This window comes from Anopheles funestus, chromosome 2RL (genome assembly GCF_943734845.2).
Source record: "Anopheles funestus chromosome 2RL, idAnoFuneDA-416_04, whole genome shotgun sequence".
Lineage (NCBI taxonomy): Eukaryota > Metazoa > Arthropoda > Insecta > Diptera > Culicidae > Anopheles > Anopheles funestus.
The window spans coordinates 12,804,888-12,828,187 of NC_064598.1; the positions used below are offsets into that span (position 1 = coordinate 12,804,888).

The 23,300-nt window shown below is 38.3% G+C and overlaps 1 protein-coding gene across 1 annotated transcript in view; it reads right to left on the reverse strand.

The window, feature by feature from the left end:
• Positions 1–1,479: 1,479 nt before the first annotated feature.
• LOC125765015 (adipokinetic hormone/corazonin-related peptide receptor variant I-like) overlaps positions 1,480–23,300 on the reverse strand; it is a 30,960-nt gene continuing 9,139 nt past the window's right edge. The window contains exons 2-9 of the mRNA XM_049429848.1: positions 11,095–11,285; positions 9,370–9,597; positions 7,270–7,471; positions 6,489–6,642; positions 6,179–6,375; positions 4,924–5,067; positions 3,593–3,858; positions 1,480–2,516 (exon numbers count right to left, since the gene is read on the reverse strand). Of these exons, the coding sequence (XP_049285805.1) occupies positions 2,313–2,516; positions 3,593–3,858; positions 4,924–5,067; positions 6,179–6,375; positions 6,489–6,642; positions 7,270–7,471; positions 9,370–9,597; positions 11,095–11,285 (1,586 nt within the window). The 3' untranslated portion in view covers positions 1,480–2,312. The remainder of the gene's footprint in view (positions 2,517–3,592; positions 3,859–4,923; positions 5,068–6,178; positions 6,376–6,488; positions 6,643–7,269; positions 7,472–9,369; positions 9,598–11,094; positions 11,286–23,300) is intronic.

The following is a 23,300-nucleotide window of genomic DNA, read 5'->3' on the forward strand; positions in this document are numbered from 1 at the left end:
TGCAGCGGAAATGTGTGCCAACAGCAGCACATGGGAAGCAGTCCGGACCGCCGCAAGGACCATCTTCAGAAACCTCCAAGTGAGATGGAATGAGGAAAGTCCACCTACGGCCAGACGGAGACGACAACAACGACGGCGGAACACGGTACAAACGGGACCGCACCAAAGGATGACGACAACGGAAGCAGCAGCAGCAGCAACGAGTAACCAGAGCAGCAGCAGGAGCTAGACCCCACCGGAAGTAGCGGCTACGGACGGGCGGAATTAAGCAGCAGCAGCGGAAGGAAGGCACGAAGCAGCAGCAGCAGCTGAGACAACTAGGACGGATGACGCAGTAGCAGCATTGGAAAGCAGCAGCGCGTCAACAGGATGGGTGCATCGCACAAACGTTCCTGCATGGAGTACTACGCACATCAAGCGCATCGGCAGGGTTCGGATCAGGTCGAGGAGTGGTTTAGTTAGGGTCCCATCGGCTGCCGGGTCCGCTTCACGGGCCCAGCGTCACGATGAATCCCACATAACCCATCTCGGAGGGATTGGTTTGTAGCCGCAAGCCGCCCTTCGAGGTGGGTACCTTTTGAAGGTTCCCTCCCCGTTAACAAAAAAAAAAAAAAAAAAAAAAGTATGTTCTAGGTAAGTAAATGTGATTGTCGTTCTGGACTGCGCGTTCTGTAGTTTCGATATATTTTTAACTGGTATTGCCAATAGCACATCGAAGCATAATTTAATGGCGTTGCTTTGACAATAGCGAATGGTGGTCTCGATTCATGGAATGTTCAATACAAATGTAGTTAGTTTTGTTTTGAGTTCCTAAAGGAACATTTTATTTCGATGAATTTTCTAGCACTTAAATGGCGTTCACCTTTCAAACAACAATGCTTCAAGCTTTGTTCAAGCTTTATTATAAATTATTTATAATCCCACAATCGCAATATAAATATGTAAAACCCACCATTTCCAAATATATTGCAAAGGTTAAGGGCTGAAAGCATAGATAGCGAATTGTGTTATTTTAAATTAGCCTTAGGATCGGTTCAAATCGCGTTAGCATTTCGGTGAAAATACACTTCGTTTCGGTTCGTTGATCTATTTAGAACACATTTTTGCCAGTGGAAAATTTGACTTCGATATCGGTTCGGGATCGTAATTTATTGGACAGAGTTCGTTCGGTTGCGTGACAGCCGATCGATTTTCGGCAACCGTACCGAGCTTTTTAGTCACCAACAACAGTGGAAAAGGTTTTTTTTATCTATATAGATGCGATTGAAGAGATAAGCTAGATTGATAAACGGTGCAGGCAGATTAGGCGTAGGTTTAATTTGAAAGAAAAATTTAATCCACATTGTGAGGATGTTTTTTTCTGTTTTCATTTAGAATGAAAAATAAATAGTATAAAATTTTTGTGAGCATTGCATAACTGTAGGCGCACAGTATGCACGGTTGTACCCAGAAGTTATACAATTTAATCGAGCATTACAATGAATTTTAAAACATTCTTTTATTTCTCAGTATTTCTCAGTTCCCATGCCCGAGTACCACATTTGGTAGGAATTTTGAACGACAACGTTTTTTTCCGTAATATTACACATTCTCACACATACACACGCAACATTGTGTAATATATCGGATTACATAGTAATGATGGTGCCGTTTCGCCTTATCGAACATTTCTCCAAGTTAATTATCTAGTTGATTTGATTCAAATTTTCACTCATCGATTTCCCATCGAACTTTGTACATTTACTAAACTAAGTGCTAGCGTACGAAAAATATGCATTTCAATTCAAATGTATGTAAATATATCTGCTCTACTGCGGTTTTTCCTAAAAACGCGCTAATGTTTCAATCCATTCGTTCCGATCGCACAAAGTCGGCGACCCGCCCGAAGTCTATCATTCGGTTGTTTGCCGGGTTTTACTTAAATGTAAGTTTGTATCATGGTTTTCACTCATCACAAATCACGTTTCACAAATCGACTCTTGTACGAATCTGCTTCCCATTTTCCTTCACTATCCTACCTGAAACCAAAGCTGTTATTCAATAATTTTTTTCAAGTTTTTATTTCAATAGAAAGTAATAAAGATGAAATTTCTCCTTTAGTATCTGTTAACATTTAACGCTCGTTACATCACGCTCACGCTTTTACCGGTTTTGCATGAAGGATATTCCTTTTAAACCGTTTCCACTCGTGACGGTAATGAGCGATGGTGATGGCGTGCATCGATGGTTTTAATGAGTCCGTTGCGTACTATTACAACTGCTGCGATTGCCATTGTGTCGTACGGTGAGGCTCACCAGCATCGCTGCGATCATCATCGCCAACCACCGGTGTCCAAACTGCGCGTCAATCCACACTCAACCGATGAGTCCAGCTCGTGCGGTGTCGGGTCCGAGTAGAACGATGGTCTCGAAAGCATCAGCGAGTGTTCATCGGCCAGCATAGCGAATTCGCTGTAGCTTGGTTGACATCCTTTCCCGCTACCACCACCAGTCCAATAGCCGGTCCGGGAGTTGTGCTGCGTAAAAGGTAAAAAAAGAGCGAAACAAACGAAGCGTAAGGTGATGCGAAAAGGGAGATACATAGTTATGTTAATTTCACGCCGACGAACAATCTGTCTGAAAAGGGGAACTGTTACGATGTTACCACCGTGTGTAGGTGTAAGCCTAAACCCGGAACGGATGAAGAACTTTTTCCGAAAAAATGATTTCAATCATCCAGTCAGCTTGTCGACTGAGGAGGCATGGTCAGAAAATTAACACACAAATTGAAACTCGTTCCTTTCATCTCGATTTGCCACGTGTTGGAATTCGTTTGAATGGAACTGTGGAAAAAAGTCGATTAGGCGCGGATCTCCCGATTGGGATTTTTTGTTGTTGGTAGTTTTGAATCGTTTCACTCTTCAGATACCATTTTGATGGTCTGTTTACAATCTTGACTAATTAAGAAACAGTTGCAAGCAAACGTCAAGTCTGACATTTAAATTATCAAGTAGTTCTTGATTTGCGTTTCTTTTGCCACTTACTGGAATTAAATTTCGATTTCTTGTGAGCAGAAAAAAAGACATTGTGCTTTATTTGCTCAGTAAAATCATTAAGTAAGTGCAAGGATCTTTTTTTCTGCAAAAGCCTTCAAGCGCTTTGTGTGTTGTTTTAGCAAAAGCGTTCGATGGACATGCTGGAGCTTCATTTTGTAACGTTTTTAGCGTTGAATGACAGTGGTTGAACGTAGAGCAAAAACAAAAACAAACATAAAAGGGGGCTCCAAGCGATTCATTCCAACCTCGAAAACAAAACCTTGCACACATCGAAGTGAAAGTTACGAATGGACGTCTTACGCACAAGAGTTGGTAAAATTAGCACTCGTAGACGGTTTCTACACACTGCCTTAGGATAGATTCAGGGTTCAGGAAATTGTACCGAACAGAAAAAGACGTCACAAGAGTTCTCCCAAAAGAAAATGCTGAACCAGGAAGAATCCATTGGACAAGAGTTAACCCAATCAATTCCCATCATCAACGGCTAGTAATCACACACAGCAGACATTTGATATTGAGAGCGAAGCAGGGAAAAAATAAACACTCAAAACACTTACCTCCTTTCCACCACCCTTCCGATGGTTGCCTCCACCACCAACCGGTGTGACCGTTCCCACCTTACTTCCTGTCACCGTCGCGTGTTTGCCCGTGCTGCCATGGTAGTTGCTATTATTGTTGCCACTGCCGAGACGGTTGTAGAATCGGGTCGTTGCCGTCGTAGCCATACCGGAACCACCGGCAATTACTCCACTAGTGCCGGGTCCACCAGCTCCTGCACCACCACCACCACCAGTGCCACCACCGGTCGAACGAAGCAAAGATGCTAAATGTCCATGAACGAATGGGAAGAGAAAAAGTGAAACAAAACAAAATGGAAAACACGCAGTCAGTTACATTCATTTGCTTCATTTGGTTGATTGATTTTGTGCGGAGCGTGAAGATCGAGTTAATGAACAGAAGCAACCAGTTTCCCGAAAAAGGGTTTTCTTCAATACGTTAAACCCAAAATAAATTTGTGAAGTTCGTGTGGTAGTGGCAGTATATAGTTGAAGTTCATGAATTGTGGGATTAAATATAGAGAACGTAACGTCGAAAATTCATTCCCAAACCAGTTCAAATGTACTCTACATATTGCAATTGAAAGCTATAATTATCATTTAATAAGACATTTTGATCCACTCATCATCGGTACAGGATGCAAAAGGAATGTGAATGTTCGTTCTTGTCTATCGCAAGCTAATTAGCAACAAATAATATGGCGATGGATTGATTCAAATGGTCCATCAACTGGTGCTGGATTCTTTGATGTTAAATAAGCGTAATTGTATGCTGTTCGATTATAATTAAGTTTAACACATTATCTCATCCCAATTGGTGGTATTATTCCAAAAAGCGTATAAAATCTTAATTATGTGAAACCACAAACAGAATAAGCAGAACACACGCAACGATGTAGATTATAAATTCATCAATTGAATTGTTTTGTTTGCTTTACGTTTTAAGTGTATTTGCTATTCTGTATTCATTGGAAGAAGCAGCACCATTATGCAGCACACTGTATGTAGATAATGTTTTGTGCCACATTTTATCACAAATTGTTTGGTCATATTCACTCATAAATTCAACCACATGTGCTGTGTGTGATGGTGATGAATGTTGCAAAATATCATCATCATCATCATCAGTATTATTAACAGGTGTCACATTTCAAAACCAGCATGAACGGTGAAAACCTCAACCTAGGTTATGATGAGCGCGCGCTAATGGAGACGCCCAGTAGTTCGCAATTGCAACATGGATGGAGGCGCCTGGTGTTTTGAGAAAATGCACGTTCCACTGGTAGAGTGGTTTGCCGACGTTTGTTCAACGGATTCGGTTGTCGATGTACCTGTCGGTTGTAGTAGCGCAATGGTACCGTTTTGGTTAAGGTGGTTCATCGTTATGCTCCGGTGGTCCGCTACCAGCAGCTCATCCTTATTATCGCGCCCAGTCAGACGGTCCGAGTGCGGTCCAATGATCCCCGAGACGGCATCTGGAAGTAGAATGGCCGACAATAGATAGTGCCAACGGGGGAAATAAATTGAACAGATGGCGGGGGGGGGGGATGTTTTCAATGTTGTATAGCAATATATCAATGTTGTTTTCATACTGTCTAAAACATCGGTCTAAATGCAAATGCAAATCATCGAACGCTAAATAATTCGATTTGATTTGAGCATGCAGATTAGCAATGTTTCACGAACCGACATTAGAGGCATTAGGGAGAGAAAAAATCATGCAATCATGCATCTACTCTAATCTCGAATGCAAACTAATTTGTTGTATAGATGCAAAAAGAGCTAATCGTTAGCAAACAGATACGAGATGAACCATACGGAAGAGAAACAGTATTTAATGCCGCAGGGCTGTGTGGGTTTATTGTTTTGATCAGACAATATTGTTCATTTTTGAAATTTAACAAAAACAAACACCTTTGTTATCATGCTTTGTTTTACTAGATAATTAAATTATCAATTCAATTACAACACGTTACAACACTTTGTCATTTAACTACCAACATGCACCTTTAAAAACCTTTAATATTGGCTTTGATATATAATTTGTACAACGCATAGTAATTTAATCCTTTTTTCACGTTTGATATCAGCTTGTCAATAATCAGAAATGAGACATTTTTCACATGAAGCTCAGTAAAATTTTAATAACTTCTCCCTATTGATCGGTTGGCTCTGTGGAGATATAAATTGACTGATTTCAGCGTACTCTTAGGTTGACGTAAGTAAAACTCATGGAAAAGGCTTAATATAAACACACCCGTTCTTGTACGATCTTTCCATAATTATTCCATTTTCGGGGAAATAACATTTTTTTGCTTCTTGTTGCATTTGTCATGCCGTTTTAGCCCCGGTAACGTTTGATATAGCGATAATGAGCTACTGGATGTTTCGAAGAACACAAATGCAGGTCTCAGGTTTACTCTTTGACCCACTGCTACTGTTGGCAGTGAGGAAAACATAGTCGTAACAAACAAATTCTCAACAAGCCACAGGTAAAGGTGGACCAATTCCTACGGGAGTTCGGTGTGTACCATGCAAGCTAAACACGTGCACGCGCATGCAACCACACGACCACATAACACGTACCTGTAGACCGTCGCTGAGCTGCATTAGGTGTTTGAGCGCCGCCAAGCGTGTTCCGGCGCCGACAGGGTAGCCGACATTTCATCGCATACGAACCGTACACCAGCGGGTTCATGCACGAGTTCGACACGGCCATCAGAAACAATCCGTCCTGTACGGCAACGTCGACCTTCGCGGCACTTTCCCGATCGAACATGTACCTGTAACGGAGAGGGAAGTGTTTCCATTAAATTCTCCTTTTTCAGTGATGCGCTTCTTTTCCAGTAATGGGAAGTGTTTCTACGTGATGGTTAACCAGTGTGATGGTACTTACCAAAGGGTCATGACGACGTACGGTGTCCAGCACCAGACAAACACGACCACAATGGTGATGGTGAGTCGTAACGTACGCTGACGAGCTCGTTCAATATGCGTTAGGTCGTTGCATCGCAGGCGCATCGTTCCGGTTGAGTTGGAATCGCTCGTTTCTGTGAGAAATGAGTTTTAGTGAACAATATGAGTTTCCTTATTTAACTTTGAACAATATTAACCACAAAAGTTTGTCGTTACAAATCGTTAAACTCATTTGTTGCTATAATTGCAGAATAACAGGCGTTTTCTGCCTGAAAGTATGCAATCCGCACTTCAAATTACTTCAAATAATATGAAAGAAGTCGAGAGATGATCAAATTTTAATTTTACTTTGCTTTTTACTTCTTCTGTAGGGTTCAATATCAATGTGTAGAGTTCAATATCGTTTCTTGTACAAAATATTTACTTATTTAAGAGATTTTTGACAGCGGAATTCCTTTCATGGAACTACGCAATTAAAGTACTCGATATCATTTTCCCTCGATGATGTCAATTGTTCGTGTACATTCTAGGGAAGGGTGCTTCAGACAACCACTCGATTGAAGCACTAATGGTGCGTTTCATGCTAAAAGGTGCGTTGCGGTATTAAGCACCCTTCAGCGTGGTCAAATTTCATTCACATCGAATTGAATTCTGCATCGTGCGCGACTCGTACGGGGAATCGAATACATGTGAAAAACAAAAGCAAACCGCCCGCTTCAAAGGCGAATGGGAATGTGTGAGGTTTACTCGTCAAGACTTACCCTTTTCCCGCGAACGGTTGGAAATTTCGCACAGGATCACAGTGTAGGCACCACTGATGATCATCAGCGGCAGGAAGTACATGGCTATCACGCAGAACAGGTTGTAGGCCGTCTCGAGACCCGGCGTAGCAAAGAAGCCGAAGGTGACGCACTGCGTAAACCCCGGCACTTGTGGATGTTGCTGTACGCGGAAGATGATACTCTGTGTGGAAAATTCACCACGCGCAAGGTGGGTGGTGCAAGCGTGGGAAAAGGAAAATTAGCCGTTGCTAGCATAACAAGGATTTATCGCAGACAACTGTTTACCAGATGTGGGACGCGAAGGGACGAAAATAAAGCAAAAGCATAAAGATGGTGACTGTCAACAGAAGAAGACAATCTTCATTTGTTTTGTTTGCGGAAACGCAAGCACCTATAAATGGGACGACACGTTCATGCTGCAGGAGCAAAATTCTTATTCCGCTTCTTGATTATGAAGAACTTTCACCCACAACTGTACGCAACATGAAGCATCTCAGTGCCTGGGACAGAATTCTGCCTAGTGGCTGACGACAGGAAAAATCATTCGTGCGGAGTTTCATTAATATTTGTCTGTCGTTTCAAGTCCGTCGGTGCTTGTTCTACACCGTTCGACAGAGATTTTGGTGCTGACCTGTTTAATAGAATGCGGCAAAAGACATCGGCATTGGAGATGTGCAGAGGGCAACATTCGGCCCATTGGGAAGGACGCAGCATAAGCTCGAATAATAACGGATACATTTGTTTGTGGTGAAGCATTTTCATTTTCCATTTATGGGCGAGATGTTTTGCGGAAGGGAAAGGTAGCTGGAAAAGGGAAAAGAGTGTTTGCTACTAAGATACAAAACTGATACTAAGTCCCTTGTCAGGCCAAGATGCGCACTTCAGGTTTTCGGTTATGTTTTATCTCCACCTTACATTTTCCGAAGAAAAACGTAACAAAAAGAAAATGGAAACAAACCACAACAATTTGAATCTGTTTCCATATTTTCACCTCTCTTTCTCTCTCTTTCTCTCTCTAGCTCTTAAGCAACAATTGTACCGGGGGCTGACCCACAAAAACTTGTTTTATTTCACCGATGGGTGAATACTATTGAGATAATGAGTTAAATAAATTGGCGTTGGGAAAGTTTTTTAATTACTTAACCGTGCACGGTGGCCGAGGAAATGAAAGGAAACAAGCCAAGCTCGTTTTATGACTCGGTGAGCCTTTTCGAATGGGCAAACATGTCCGAACGAAGTTTAATTGGATTCATTTCGGCAAAAGTAAGTGCGGCGCCTCCCGCATTGTATGGGATTTTGTTTCGGATTTTTTAATGTTGAGACAAGCATAATGTTTTATTAGCGACAGTTATCCATTAACGCTGTTTGTGCATGAAGTTTGATTAGTTAACGAAAGGAGAGTAGAAAAGTGTTTCGTTTTTCACTTTAATTCATCCATTATGCACTTATCCCACAAAATGAGTATTCTTGTTCGGTATGGGGAACGAAAGTAAAAATTAAATAATCATATGTCGGTTTCACTGGTAATGTTGGGCAAGTGGCAAATGTTTGAATCATTTCACAATGTAGTCGTTAAGAGGTACGGTAAATGTCACATACAATCAAATCATTGCCATTACCAATACGTCCTTGAGTTTTGGGAAGGAATCAGAAAAGAAATCAAATGGAAATAGATTTTTTGGAAAAGTGTTTGATCGATTGCACGAAGGATTTGCAATTTAACATGGAGTTGATCGAACTCAGAATAAACACAGAACAACATGTGTAATAATAACCAGAGTGTGTTGGTAGAGAAGAAGGTAAGGACAATTGACAATGCTTTGAGGCGTGCTAATTGCGTGAAGAAGTAACAAAGATTTGAGGAAAAGGAAAGTGAGCAAAACATATTTTTAAACGTAATTCGAACCTAACGATCATAGAGTTCAAATGGCTATGAAACTTCTTCTTAATAATCAGGTTACAACTTCTACTCAATAGCGACACAACAGTACCGAAAACGGATGAAAAGAAGGTAGTTTTGGTTTTATTTTCCAAAGTATTTCCCTTCCATGGATTTGATTGTGAAAGTTTGGTACTCACCTGTGGCATCGCATTCACAAACGCAATGAACCAAGCTCCACCGAGCATAATTTTGCCCCGCTTACGGGCGGCCGACACGCGCAAAGGATATATCACAGCGAAGCAGCGGTCGAGCGACACGCACACTAGCACGTTCGAGCTAAGATACAGACAGAAGGCGCGCATGAACAGGAACACTTTGCAGGCAACGTTCCCGGCATGCCACTGCACCGTGATGCGCCAACCAACCTGCAACGTGGGACAGATTGCAATGAAGCAATTTATTCAACTGCTCGCAAAGACTTGAACAATTCAACTCTGATTGTGGATTATTATATGGAAAAGGAAAACGGTGAAAATCGAGTAAAAATGAATTTTCCCAGCATAACGCTGCTGCAGATAACAAGCTAGTCATTGATTATTCCTTCTAGGAATTTTCATTTCATCAAAGAATAATTTACGTGGAACACAAAAAGTTAGAAAAGTAGTTGGAAATTAAATCTCAAAGGATTGAACTACGAAGTGTGCATGAGGAGAATAATTATAATGAATAAAGAATAAAGGGAATCATGCATCAATTGCATGATTAATACAGAGATTAAAAGCTGACATTTAAAAGGAAAACTCTCTTTAGCTGATGCGGATGTTACTAATGCAAATGTAATACTTGCAATTGCATCATTACAGAACATGAAATTGACTTCCGATAGCAATCGATTGTAGTGTAAATATTTGACAGGAAATGCAATTTTAGCTTGCATAGTGATGTGGAAAATCTGTCTTTTGTAGCGAAGGAAATGATAATCAAATAATCGGCACGAAGTGCTTCACAACGATCAACTGAAGCATGTGTATTTTTCCGCTTGTTTGTGTCGTTAGAAAGAAATCAGAGATATAAAATAGAACACTATGTGAAGCAGTAGGAATGCAACATGAATCATCGCATGAAATGGCAAATACTGAACGTTTTTATATAAAAAATCCAATTAATATTTAAACAATTTACACAAGTTTCTCTTCCTAAGATAAGCAATCATTTACAGATGAAATAGCAACAAAATCGATAGTAATTAATGGAAAATTTATATCGATTATGATTGCTAATACTCTCAGCAACAGCAATATTGGAAGCTTTAATAAATAACAATACATCATCGCTCTTATCCGAACATATGTCAATGCTATCTCAATTTATCTATTGCATAACAGATTATGCAGTGAACGGTGAGATTTCCTTTCCAATGAGTTTTCCTGGAAAATCGATTTCAGAGTGACGGTAACGATGATTGGATAATATTGGAAGGCGTCACAAGGTTGATTAAAGCGTTATTCAAGAATATTAATTAAAGACCTTATGAAATTGCAAAAATGATAGATCAAAATAATTACCTATAATAAAACAATACACTTAATTTAAATTTCAAATAGATAATTGCATCAAACCAAATCAATGCATTAAAAATAAGTGGTCGAATGAGGTTTTCCTTTTGCATACACAAGTAAAAGCTTCTGTAGAGATAAACAATGCAATCAATTTATAACAGAAAAATTCACCGCTGCAAAAGAGAACATGCTTTTGCATTTTAATACGCATTCCATGGCATTTGGTTTCGGCAGTAAATGATGCTGCGAATGCTCTAGCAGCATACACGCCGCGGTAATGAAATTCTGAAACCATGTTGTGGTTTGCATCGTTCAATCGAGTGCTGCTCGGATTCCTCGGTGCTGTGATAAACTTTCACTTACCTCCAGTGGAATCATGATGAACGCGACCATTAGATCGGCCACGGCCAGATGGCAGATCATGAGGCTGACACGCGAACGACGATGGCGCCTGGAGCGGAACAGTGTTATGACAACCGACAGATTGCCGCCGGCCGCTATCACAAACAGGACGCAGTACACAATTATGACGGCAACTGTGGAATCGGTGTGTCCTGTAAAGAGAGGCAGAGTGACAAGATACCACGGATGGTAAGGTGAATATGCTTTCAATGTGACGAGTTTTGTGGTTGCAGCTTGAAATAAATCGTGCCATTCATAAGTGTACACAATAAGCCAACTAAGTAGCTGAAACGGATTGGTTGCAGCTTGTAACAATGTTGAGTTTGTACAGCGAACCGGATGCATGGTAGTCCGGGTCGTATGTATGTTTAACCCCAACCAGCTAACGGACAGCAAAATAGGAGGTTTAGTGTGAGAGCAGAATTGTCTTAAACAGATCGTTTGTTTGGTTGATTTAAACGTCTCTTTCAAATACCCTCGAGGAAATCAGAACCATGTGAAGGTACAGGCATGATTTAACGATGTCACAGAGGATTAAGAGCGAATTCTTACGATTAATAGCCTCTTTACTGCAAGATGAATAGAAAAGTCAAAGGTGTAAAAAGAGTCCTATTATCAAACTTTCGCAATGTCAAGTTGAGATAGATTTTTTAAAATAAAATCTCTTAAAAGTATGCAATTCGACTAACAAAACGTTTCTAAGTGTCGTGTATAACTAGTGTTGGGTCAAGAGCGAAAGAGGTACCTCAATCGCTCCACTCATCTCCGTATTGTGCGCGCTCCCGCACAGCCCACGCGAAAAAGAGGTATAGCTCCGTACGGAGCGCTACACACAGGAGCGATTGTGCGATGCGCTCCCATTTGAAAATTTCGTGGGATGATTTATTTTAATGCAAATTTGATGCAATATGTTTCTTTTCTCTCAAGTAATGCTTTAAATTAAAAAAGAATAAAAAATCAGAAAAAAATTTCAAAAAAATTTTCCACTTGAAAATTTCATAAGGTCTTGCCATTTTTTTTAGCAATTTAGCAAAATTTAAAAATTTGTTTTATTTTGATGCGAATTTGTTGCAATATGTTTCTTTTCACTCAAATAACGCTTTAAATTAAAAAAAATAAAAAATCAGAAAAAAATTTCAAAAAATTTTCCACTCGAAAATTTCATAAGGCTTGCCATTTTTTGAGCAATTTAGCAAAATTGTTTTTAGCAATTTAGCAATTTGTTTTATTTTGATGCGAATTTGTTGCAATATGTTTCTTTTCACTCAAATAACGCTTTAAATTAAAAAAAGATTAAAAAATCAGAAAAAAATTTCAAAAAAAATTTCCACTCGAAAATTTCATAAGGCTTACCCCTTGCCATTTTTTTGAGAAATTTTACAAAAAAAATTTAAAAAGATTTATTTTAATGCCAATTGGATGCAATAACTTTCTTTTCACTCAAATAATGTTTTAAATTGAAAAAAAGAATGAAAAAATAGAAAAAAATAAAACAATTATAAAAATTTGAAAATTTCATGAGCCTCATTTTTGCACCAAGTTTTGCCTATAACTCGGTCGGTATCCAACAGATCGCCAATCTTTAACCTGTGGTCGATAGATGGCACCAATGGCTACATTTTCTTCTTGAACGGCCATGCCCTCAGATATCTGCGCCAGAAGTTATTCGAGGAACCAAGTTCCATACCCTGTTTGAGAAAATGTAAAATTTTCCTCATTTTTGCACCAACTTTTGCCTATAACTCGGTCGGTATCCAACGAATCGCCAATCTTTAACCTGTGGTCGATAGATGGCACCAATGGCCACATTTTCTTCTTGGACGGCCATGCCCTCAGATGTCTGTGCCAGAAGTTATTCGAGGAACCAAGTTCCATACCCTGTTTGAGAAAATGTAAAATTTTCCTCATTTTTGCACCAAATTTTGCCTATAACTCGGTCGGTATCCAACGGATCGCCAATCTTTAACCTGTGGTCGATAGATTGCACCAATGGCTACATTTTCTTTTTGAACGGCCATGCCCTCAGATGTCTGTGCCAGAAGTTATTCGAGGAACCAAATTCCATACCCTGTTTGAGAACTGTTATATTTTCCTCATTTTTGAGTAATTTTGCAAAATTAAAAAAAAAAAAGATTTATTTTAATGCAGATTTGTTGCAATATGTTTCTTTTCTCTCAAGTAATGCTTTAAATTAAAAAAAGAATGAAAAATCAGAAAAAAATTTCAAAAAAATTTTCCACTTGAAAATTTCATAAGGCTTACCCCTTACGTTTTTTTGGGGAATTTTTGCAAAAAAAATTAAATTGATTTATTTTAATGCCAATGGGTTGCGATGAGTTTCTGTTCACTCAAATAATGCTTGAAATAAAAAAAAGAGTGAAAAATAATAAAAAATTCAAAAACTTGAAAAAAAAATGAAAATTTTCCTCATTTTTGCATCAACTTTTGCCTATAACTCGGTCGGTATCCAACGGATCGCCAATCTTTAACCTGTGGTCGATAGATGGCACCAATGGCTACATTTTCTTCTCGGACGACCACGTCCTCAGATGTCTGTGTCAGAAGTTATTCGAGGAACCAAGTTCCATACCCTGTTTGAGAAAATGTAAAATTTTCCTCATTTTGCACCAATGTAGCAATCTTTATAAATGTAATATATTTTAATGGGAATTTGTTTCAATATGTTTCTTTTCTCTCAAGTAATGCGTTAAGTTAAAAAAAAATAAAAAATCAGAAAAAAATTTCATAAAAATTTTCCAATCGAAAATTTCATAAGGCTTACCCCTTACGTTTTTTTTGAGAAATTTTGCAAAAAAAATTAAATTGATTTATTTTAATGCCAATTGGTTGCAATAAGTTTCTTTTCACTCAAATAATGTTTTAAATAGAAAAAAAGAATGAAAAAATAGAAAAAAATAAAACAATTATAAAAATTTGAAAATTTCATGAGCCTCATTTTTGCACCAAGTTTTGCCTATAACTCGGTCGGTATCCAACAGATCGCCAATCTTTAACCTGTGGTCGATAGATGGTACCAATGGTTACATTTTCTTCTTGAACGGCCATGCCCTCAGATATCTGCGCCAGAATTTATTCGAGGAACCAAGTTCCATACTCTGTTTGAGAAAATTTTCCTCATTTATGAGTAATTTAGCAAAATTTATAAATGTGATATATTTTTATGCGAATTTGTTGCAATATGTTTCTTTTCGCTGAAATAATGCTTTTAAAGAAGAAAAGAATAAAAAATAACAAAAAAAAATTTTCAACTCGAAAAATTCATAAGGCTTACCCCTTGCCATTTTTCTGGGAAATGTAGCCAAATTTTAATATTATTTTATTTTAATGCGAATCGATTGAAATGAGTTTCTTTTCATTTAAATAGTGCTTTAAATAAAATTGAAGAATAAAAAACAAAAAATAAATAAAAAAATTCAAAAAATTTGAAAATGTTCCTAAGGCTATAGCTAGTGGATCATGAGCGAAAGAGGTATTTCAATCACTCCGGTAATCTTATTGTGCGCGCTTCCGCACAGCTCACGGGAAAAAGAGGTAGCTGTATCGCAGGAATCGCTCCTGCTTGCAGCACTCCTTGTGGTGCGAAACTTCGCTCCTGAGAGCGCATCGCACAATCGCTCCTCTGTGCAGCGCTCCGTGTGGAGCTACCTCAAGCGCACCGCACACTTTAGAGAGCGAGAGCGGTGCGCTCCGCTCTTGCAAAAGAGCTACTTGACCCAACACTATTTATAACCATTCTAGTGTCAGCTGTAACAGAAGATTGAACTCACTTACTTAAGGACTTTGATCCTTTTCTACGTATGGCGCATGCATAATCAATGATTGTTCACAGAGCAAGAAAAAATATTTCTAAAATGAAAAACAATGACACCAAGTCATATGCTTGTTGCTGACATTTTGATATTCTACACCCACAGCTGGTACCACAAATCAACGGAAAAGGAACATCACCAGTCTCCTACACAATAGTTCGCACAGTTTTAAAGAAGGTCGGGGGAAGCTGTGTTATCTTCTGCTTTTGTTACATTTACCGTACCGGTTCATACATCACTTTAACAAGTTCTGCTTTTAGTTGCGTAAACGAGGCAAGAAAAATATAAAATGTAAACATTTTACATACATTGTTGGACGTTTGGCTTTGGAGCTGATTGATGGGAACGATGGCACGTGTGTGACTGTCAGATCAACCGCAACAACCGCAATAGTTGAGGATGATCAACCACAACATAATAAAAGCCAATCATTTTATACAAAAAAGCATACAGCAATAGCTCAATAACGAGAAAATTTTAATTGAAAAGTGTAAACAAGCTAGGAACGCGTAAACATCTGAAAAACCATGATTGTTATATCTATCGTTCTTTGAAATGTTTGTCGCTGATTAATTTTCCTACCAAGAATTGTACGTTAAGCTTCAATAAATAGAGTGCTATTGCTCTTTAGAAAAAATCTCACTATAGTTGTACATTTCTGAAACGTGAGTGAATCAATTTCCATAAGTTTAACATGTTTCGCTATAGAAACAATGGAAAGAATCACCTGAACGACGATGGCGATGGCTGACGATGAACGTGTTTGATTGCAATTCAAAAGTATCTGGTCTGTGATATTTTAATTTTCTTTTCTTCACTTCCATTTTGTGTTCTTCACATTAATAGCAGTTGTTCTCAACAGGTTACAGTGGAGAAGCTTTCAAATATAAACATCATGAAATCATACTATCAGCTGACTGATAGGAGAGTCTTGTTAAAAATAACTAACAAGCTGTCAAAACAATCATAACGCGTCAAGCCATTCGTCATACGGATTGCAGGGGGGAAGGTAAACAAGTGAATGACGTTAATAAGGCGCGAGAAACGCAACCATGACACTTGAAATTATGCAAGTCTACTAACAAGTTGTTAGTCATTTTTAATAGAGCTGTCAGTAGGGTTGTTGTAGAAATAACATATGGAAAATAAGACACTGTTTGTACAAAAAATAGTTCCATAAATAACTACACTGTAGAATGAAAAAGGCGAAGATGTCATTGGTTGTGTTAGTTTCCTTTCTAGTCACAAACATTCTTGACACGAATGTAATTGATTTTTATTTATAAAATTGTCCCGCTAGTAATAGATCGTGCAGCGTTGCGAAGTTGCGAAGGAAACATGTCCGGTTCGTGACAGTAGTTGAATGTACCGAAGCTTTTCCTACGTTACACGGAAAAGCTTAGACACTGTATACAATGGAGGCGTTCGATTGGAAAGCAATTACTGTGTTCTGCGTGGGTAGGTACATACAACAAGAAAGCAATGCAATGCGTAACAACACTAACGGACATCTTCCGAGCGGAATTTTTTGTTTTATTTGCAATTCTCCATAAACAAACGTGTTACAACCTTTACCTTTCAAACGACGCTTTTATGGGGAATTTTTTTGGACGATGAAATAAATTTGTTTGTCACCAAGGCAGCTGGTCCAACATAATGCATGATGGCTTCTGGGCTTCTAGAAATTTAATTTTCATTCGTGTCCATTTTATGAAAACAATCTAGAATCCAGAGAATAGCTCATTACCTTGATCAGCAGTGTGTGCCAATTAGTACATTGCCGTTCTCTGCCCCGTGTATTTTGATTTATGTACTAGAATCTCCAAAGAAAAGAGCAGATTTTCATAGTCAGTGATGAGATTTGCATAATTGAATGCTTCGTTACCATTTGCTCGAAAGGAAAGTATAACTTTTTTGAGAAAAACTTCCCCTAGTTAGTGGTGAAGCAAAAACTGAGAAAAACAAATGACGTCCGGCAGGCAAATGCTATTAGTTTTTCGATTTCAGAATCGTTATTTGCCATTTGCCACCTCGTAAATCTTGGTCGAAACCGGTAAACCGGTCGAACAGATAGGAGAAAAAAAATCACAAACACATCTGTGATTTTCCTTATCGTTTCCAATCGGTTAGCTTGATTCATGGTGCGGTGAACAAACGTTTAATTGGTTTATGGCTTAAAATCAGATCGACTGCAACTTCGCTTCAATGAAATTAAGTGAGTTGATGAAGCTAATAGTAATTATTTACCGTGTCTGGTTGCAACGAACGTTCGACATTATGCCGATGGTACAAATTTAAGAGAGAATGGTTTTTCATTTGAGTAAAGAAATGCTCTTCATGGGAAATTTGATTTGTCAAATGGTTGACAAATTTGGAACGATTTGTTACACTCTTGTTCAAAGCTGAGTACGCCATTTGGGATGAAACATGATAAAGATTTGTTGAAATGGGATGTGTAAAATCGGAATAAGGAAATTCAATGAAAGTTACTAGGTTCTTTTAGATTCGAATATTTGGTTTACAGAAAGATTTAGACTATTTAAAGGCGACAAAAAGAATGTCGTTTTGTTCTATTATCCGGTTTGAATGAATTATATAAAACTTGCATACATTTAGGAGCATTTTATAATGACACCAATAAAGCTAAATTTATGCCATTTAAGTGTCTCTTTTGAAAATCGCATCATGCTTCTTCATTAGTCAACTTGAACCTTTTTCAAAATTTGCACATGGAAATAGAAACATACGAAACAAATGAAAAAGGCTTTAATCACGCTTAGTTAGTTTTCATTCGTAATTAATCGAGTGATATACGGCGAGTTTCTACCCACCACAGAAAGTTCCTACGAGTTTAAAAAAAGGGAATCTGTCGTCAGCAAACTCCAACGTGTGTGAAACAAAGTTAAAAAATAGCATGTTAGATAAAGTTTACACTTTCAATTTATTGAGGTTGCAGACGACAAATGCTCCACACACAGTGAGTAAGTATCACACTGGCCAAAATGCACTGAACAAATGGCGCCGTTTTGGTAAAGCTCTGCTAGATAAAGTTTAACTTGATAGTTGAAGTAGATACACTGGACTTATTCTTTTGCTTCACACAGGAGATTGTAAAGGTTGCTATTATAAACTTAAATCTTTGGAACATGTCGGATACATCCGATAGCCAGACTTAGAGCTCGCACTTAGAGTGTAAAATAATTATTTTCTTTCAACTTTTCGATATTCTATCAAGAACATTGGATAAAGTTCAATAAAAAAAAAAAGTTCAAACCGAAAATGGAGACTCAAAAGATAAACAAAAATAAATTGGCAACTTTCAACCTCAAATCCAGCCCATCATACTTCAACATTTTCGATATAAGCCAGCATCTGCTTACCGCCAGCTACAGATTAAGATTTAATGGTGTTTAACATATCTCTCCATTTTTTTATCCATTTTCTATGAATTCTACTTGATCGTTTCGATTCAAGCGGTTTGAAACACTTGCCATCGATTGGAGATTTTCTATTCAAAAAGGTAAATGGAAAGTTTTGTTTCTATTTGTCTTGTATTGGTTTAGCTAAAAGTGCCCACGAATCAAAACACCCGTGCAGGAAGGGATTTCTGTTTGTACTCGTATTCTGCTCGCGTAAGCATTAGCCTTCCTACGCACTGGAGGGCCACACTTTATAAGAAAATTTTCCATCAAAGTGTCGCTTAAAAAGCAACGGTTTGAGCAACCAAATGTATGCTACAGAATGGAAAGTTTTTTTTCCCACCCTCAAGCGTAACGAATCTTCTGTCAACATGATGTTGCCGAATTTTTGTCTCAACGCTATCGCAAAGAAGAAAAGTGATGAGTGGGTAGTGAAGGGATCATATTGTGCTACAAGTAGAAGATATTTTAAAAATATGAAGGCAAATTTCATACCCAAACGAAGCTCAATTACGTACCCATAATGCTTTTGGTGCTGAATTTTCTTTTTTCACTCGATGTCTATGTTTAGGAACATAGAAACATAAGTTTGTTATCAAATTTTTGGTTTTCTTTTGCTAATAAACTGTCCTGCCTGTAGGTTGTGTTGAAGATAAATTTCCTCCCACCCAAAAAAAAAATAAAACTGGTATTCCATCAGACGAAAGATTAATTTTGGGGTGTGTGGTTTTGAAAGTTTTTGGTACCGCATGTCACATACACTTCAGTCCACTGGAACGTGAACTGGAAATGGAACGGCTGCAAGGGACAGGCCGGGAAACGTGTAAGTGCTTTTCGGTTTCGGTTTCGGTTTTAGTGAATGAACCTTAAAGCGTATATATTGTTGACAAGTTAGAAAAGCTTCCAGTCGCTTCGTCTCTCGCTCTCTTTACTTCCATTCACGAATTTACCCACGGTTGAGTTTATCGTAGATCGCTTAGCTGGACGCAGGCCGTAATTTATTGAACTTTTCTTTTCACAAGTGAAACCAAAAACTTATTGCTATGGGACAGAGAACCATTAAAGGAAAATAAGTCAACGCAACATAAATTGTGGTCAAAATGGAAGGTAAAACATTTCACGATCATAAACCATTTGTTACGCCTTGGGAGTGAAGTAACATTCGTTCTAGAACACGGCGAGGCTTTTAAAGATTGTACGATTAATTCTCTTTCAGCATCTTGGATAAATCATTTAACTTATTCCATCATAAATCTCTACAGTTGATGATTGTTCTTTTTCTAGCTTGAGGCGTATTTCCTTTCCGTAAAGTTGTTTGAACTTACTTCCTGGTGCTGTGACTTTACCTAATTGAGGGCGGTAGGATAAGCAGTGACAAAAAGATACCATCACCACAGTAACATGTCCGGATTGTACTTAGTTTGTAATTGGAAATAATTTTAAGCAAGATGAAAGTTATGCTTATTGTGCCAAACATCAAAGGGAACACTTTTTGCTCAAGGTAAGGGAATCGTTGTTTCAGGGGAAATTAAGGATTACGCTTTATTCCTTGATTTATGTCTTGTTAATTAATGTAATGTAAAAGCTTTACAACAATTTTCTCTTCCCTCAAATAATATTTATAATAATAAAAATAAAATAAAAAATAATAAAAAAAATTCAAAAAAATCTATAAGTTCTCCTAAAAAATAAAATTGAAATAAGTTTCTTTTCACTCAAATAAAATACAACTTATACATTTGCGCCTAAATGAATGCAATTCATTTTCATATATCCCTTAACGTCAAGGTTTTTTGAATTATTCAAATTATTTTAATTATGTTAATTAATTATGTTTTATTAATTAATTAATTAATTAATTAATTAATTATTATATATGAATAAAGATTTATGCTAATATTTTCACTTAATTCTTTTGATTTAATTGAGTTTTGATATGGGTTTTCTAGCTAATTTTAATTCCACAAAAAGTGGGTTTACATTTTACTAGCATATAAACTATGTTGATGTATAACCAAATGCTAAAGCACAACATGATCACTAACGAGTTTGGGTGTCAATATCAGGACAAAACTCATACATTCTGGTGTGAAAATAGAGCATTATCCTAGCAAAAAGGGGAAACTAATCGTTTTTGGCTGTATTGTTTGGCATCCTACCAAGCAAACAGCTACCTCAAAACCGCGGTTCGTGACCAAGAATCTGTGCAATATTGCGTGCCAAACGGGGTGAATTTATCGTCATTTGCATCACGTGTTACACTGCTGCCAAATGGGACCAGAATTGCTGGACCAGTCCAGCCAGCCAGAACATAAACTTCACCCACGCGATGGTGAGCTTCTGCTGGCGTTAGTGCAAAACCCTTTGCGCTCGACACTTTGCTGAATTAGTTTTACACTTGGAGATGTATCGTTCTCTACAGGGGGTCCGACAACACCGAACGTGCTTTTGCTGTCCACTGCTGTGCAGTACACCGGACGGTGTAACAGTGTTTGATGCATCGAAATGAACCACGGAATTAATGCAATAGAAATTAGGAAAAGATTTACGAGCAGGCTGTAGGCAACACATGGCGCTTGTTGCTAAATTGGTTCTGCTGCTAATTGATGCTGCTATTTCCGCATGCACTAGTTTCCCAAAAACTCATCTAAAAAGTGTATAAATAAACTATCAAATTAGGTGTTCAAGGATGAATTGAGTTTCCATTTTCGATAGGCGAATAATGATTCACAGGGGAACGTAATTACAACACATTGCTGTTCTGAAACAGGTTAACCAAAAACGGCATGTTTTCCTTAATGAATTATTCCTTAGCTATTATTACATTCCTGGTCCTAATCAGCATGGCCAGCATTTTTTCGCATACCGACATGATGCTTAATTTCCGTGTCCCAGTCTGTTATCTGCGGTCGGATAATCTAACCACATCCTTCTGCCTACGACGGAGGGAGGTTTGCTGCCGAGAGGATGGATATTTAATTAACAGCTGGAATGAACGATACCGTTGGCCCGCATTCGCATCGAAATTGCTGGATCGTGGATTTGCTCGTCCCCGTACTTAATTTGTTTGTCGCTTACATAATGGCCCGCAACACGTTTACGGTGTCACTCGCCTTTAACTTTCGGACCATCGCAATCGCGAACGGACAATTCGGACAGGCTTTTTTGTCCGAGTGAATAATTCCTCTAGCGATTAAATAATCTGTTAAGCTTTTCCTGGGTGTTTGGATAAAATGACCCGATACGTTCGAACGAATGAAGGCCAGCTTATTAGCAGTGGCAGGAACGTGCTACCCGTTCACTCCAATTACGAGAAGAGGATTAATTTTGGCAAACACATGTGGTTTTCACATTTCTGTTTTACGAAAAAATGCCATTCGTGACGGTGCTCCACTGCATCAATGGTTTCTTAACAGTAAAATACATCCACAGATTTTGTTTAGACCTTCAGTAAGTTGAATGAAAATCCTACTTTTATCTTCACAGTTTTGTAACACAAAAACAACGCCTAAATGTATGCAATGGTCTTTACAAAACACAATTTTTTAACCTTCTCTTCAGTCTTTTCAATACTTTAACGCAACGAACACTGTTGCTGCGGTTGGTATTGTTTGCTCTGTGTCTAAAAATATGTTTTCCCATCATTCCATGAAGCAATAAATAAATAAATACTGAATCATTTAGCACCCCGTTCGTTTGAAGTTTGTGGTTCGACATGTTGATTGTATTTTTATTTCGAGAAAACGTTATTTATCTCGCTCGATGCAATCACTCCTTCTTGGCAGATTGAATAAATAGCAAAATGTTTCGGAAAACTAATATTTGTCTTTCATCCGTCAAGCGCGACCTTTAAATCAATCATTTATACTGCGAACGCACGAACGATTGTCTGCGATGTGGAGATTTTCAAACGAAACGAAACGTTTGTTCGGCAAAGAGCATCTTGAAGCAGGTACAGCGAAATGGTAAACGGTTAGTAATAATTTATGAAGCCCACGGTGCATTAAACTGTTCGTTATCTGGTCACACGTTACGCCCTTAATCTTTGTTCCCTTGATTGATGGCGTCCGTATCCTGCTTCAGGGTATTAAATCATGTTTTGATCGTTTCACTTATTGCTTTAAATTGATTGGATCACACATCCGTTGTAGTGAGTTTGGTGGATGTGAGAAATGTTGGTGCATATTATATGAAAGCATATGACGCAGATCACTCTTGATGCCGATTATTGATAGAATCTTTAATGCTAAAATTCTCCATTCTGTTGTCACATGTTCTGTTCAGTACAGGTTGTTAATTTTAATGTATTTCCACCTGTATAATTTTCTTATGTCACAGCATTACCAGCTCGACAGGACCCACCGTGTACGGATAAGATTGTGAAACGAACAAGTTGTCTCCTTTTTCAAAAAAATGGTTAATTTCGTGAGCTAAAGGTAATGACAGCCGGCCGGTAACCAGCTCACCCTGGAGGACATGTGCTCGTTGGTACTCTTTTCTAAACGTTAAATTCTCTTTACCCTTGTGAGTGTCCCTCTTTGAAGATGGAGACGTTTTTACGAATTAGCAACATTTTTTTTATAAAAAAAAACAGAAATGTGTTTGTTCACGACACTCGCACACATTTGGCTACGAAGCTCCTATCAAATGTTCACCCCAGTAAGGGTTTAAACAGTGATCATACCGTTTAGCATGCTTCTTGAAAGTTACTTTCTTGACAAGGAAAAACTGAAAAAGCACACAATCATCTCATGATGTGATAACATGTTTATACACCCGTAGAGTAGAAGCACTCGCGAACAGAAACGATCTCACTTTGACATACCGCGTACGTGCGGATACTGTGTCCACCGCGAAACCTAGGAAGGCATCCGCATCAGAGCTGTTCACTACTTTCTTTTTGAACTCGAACCAGCAC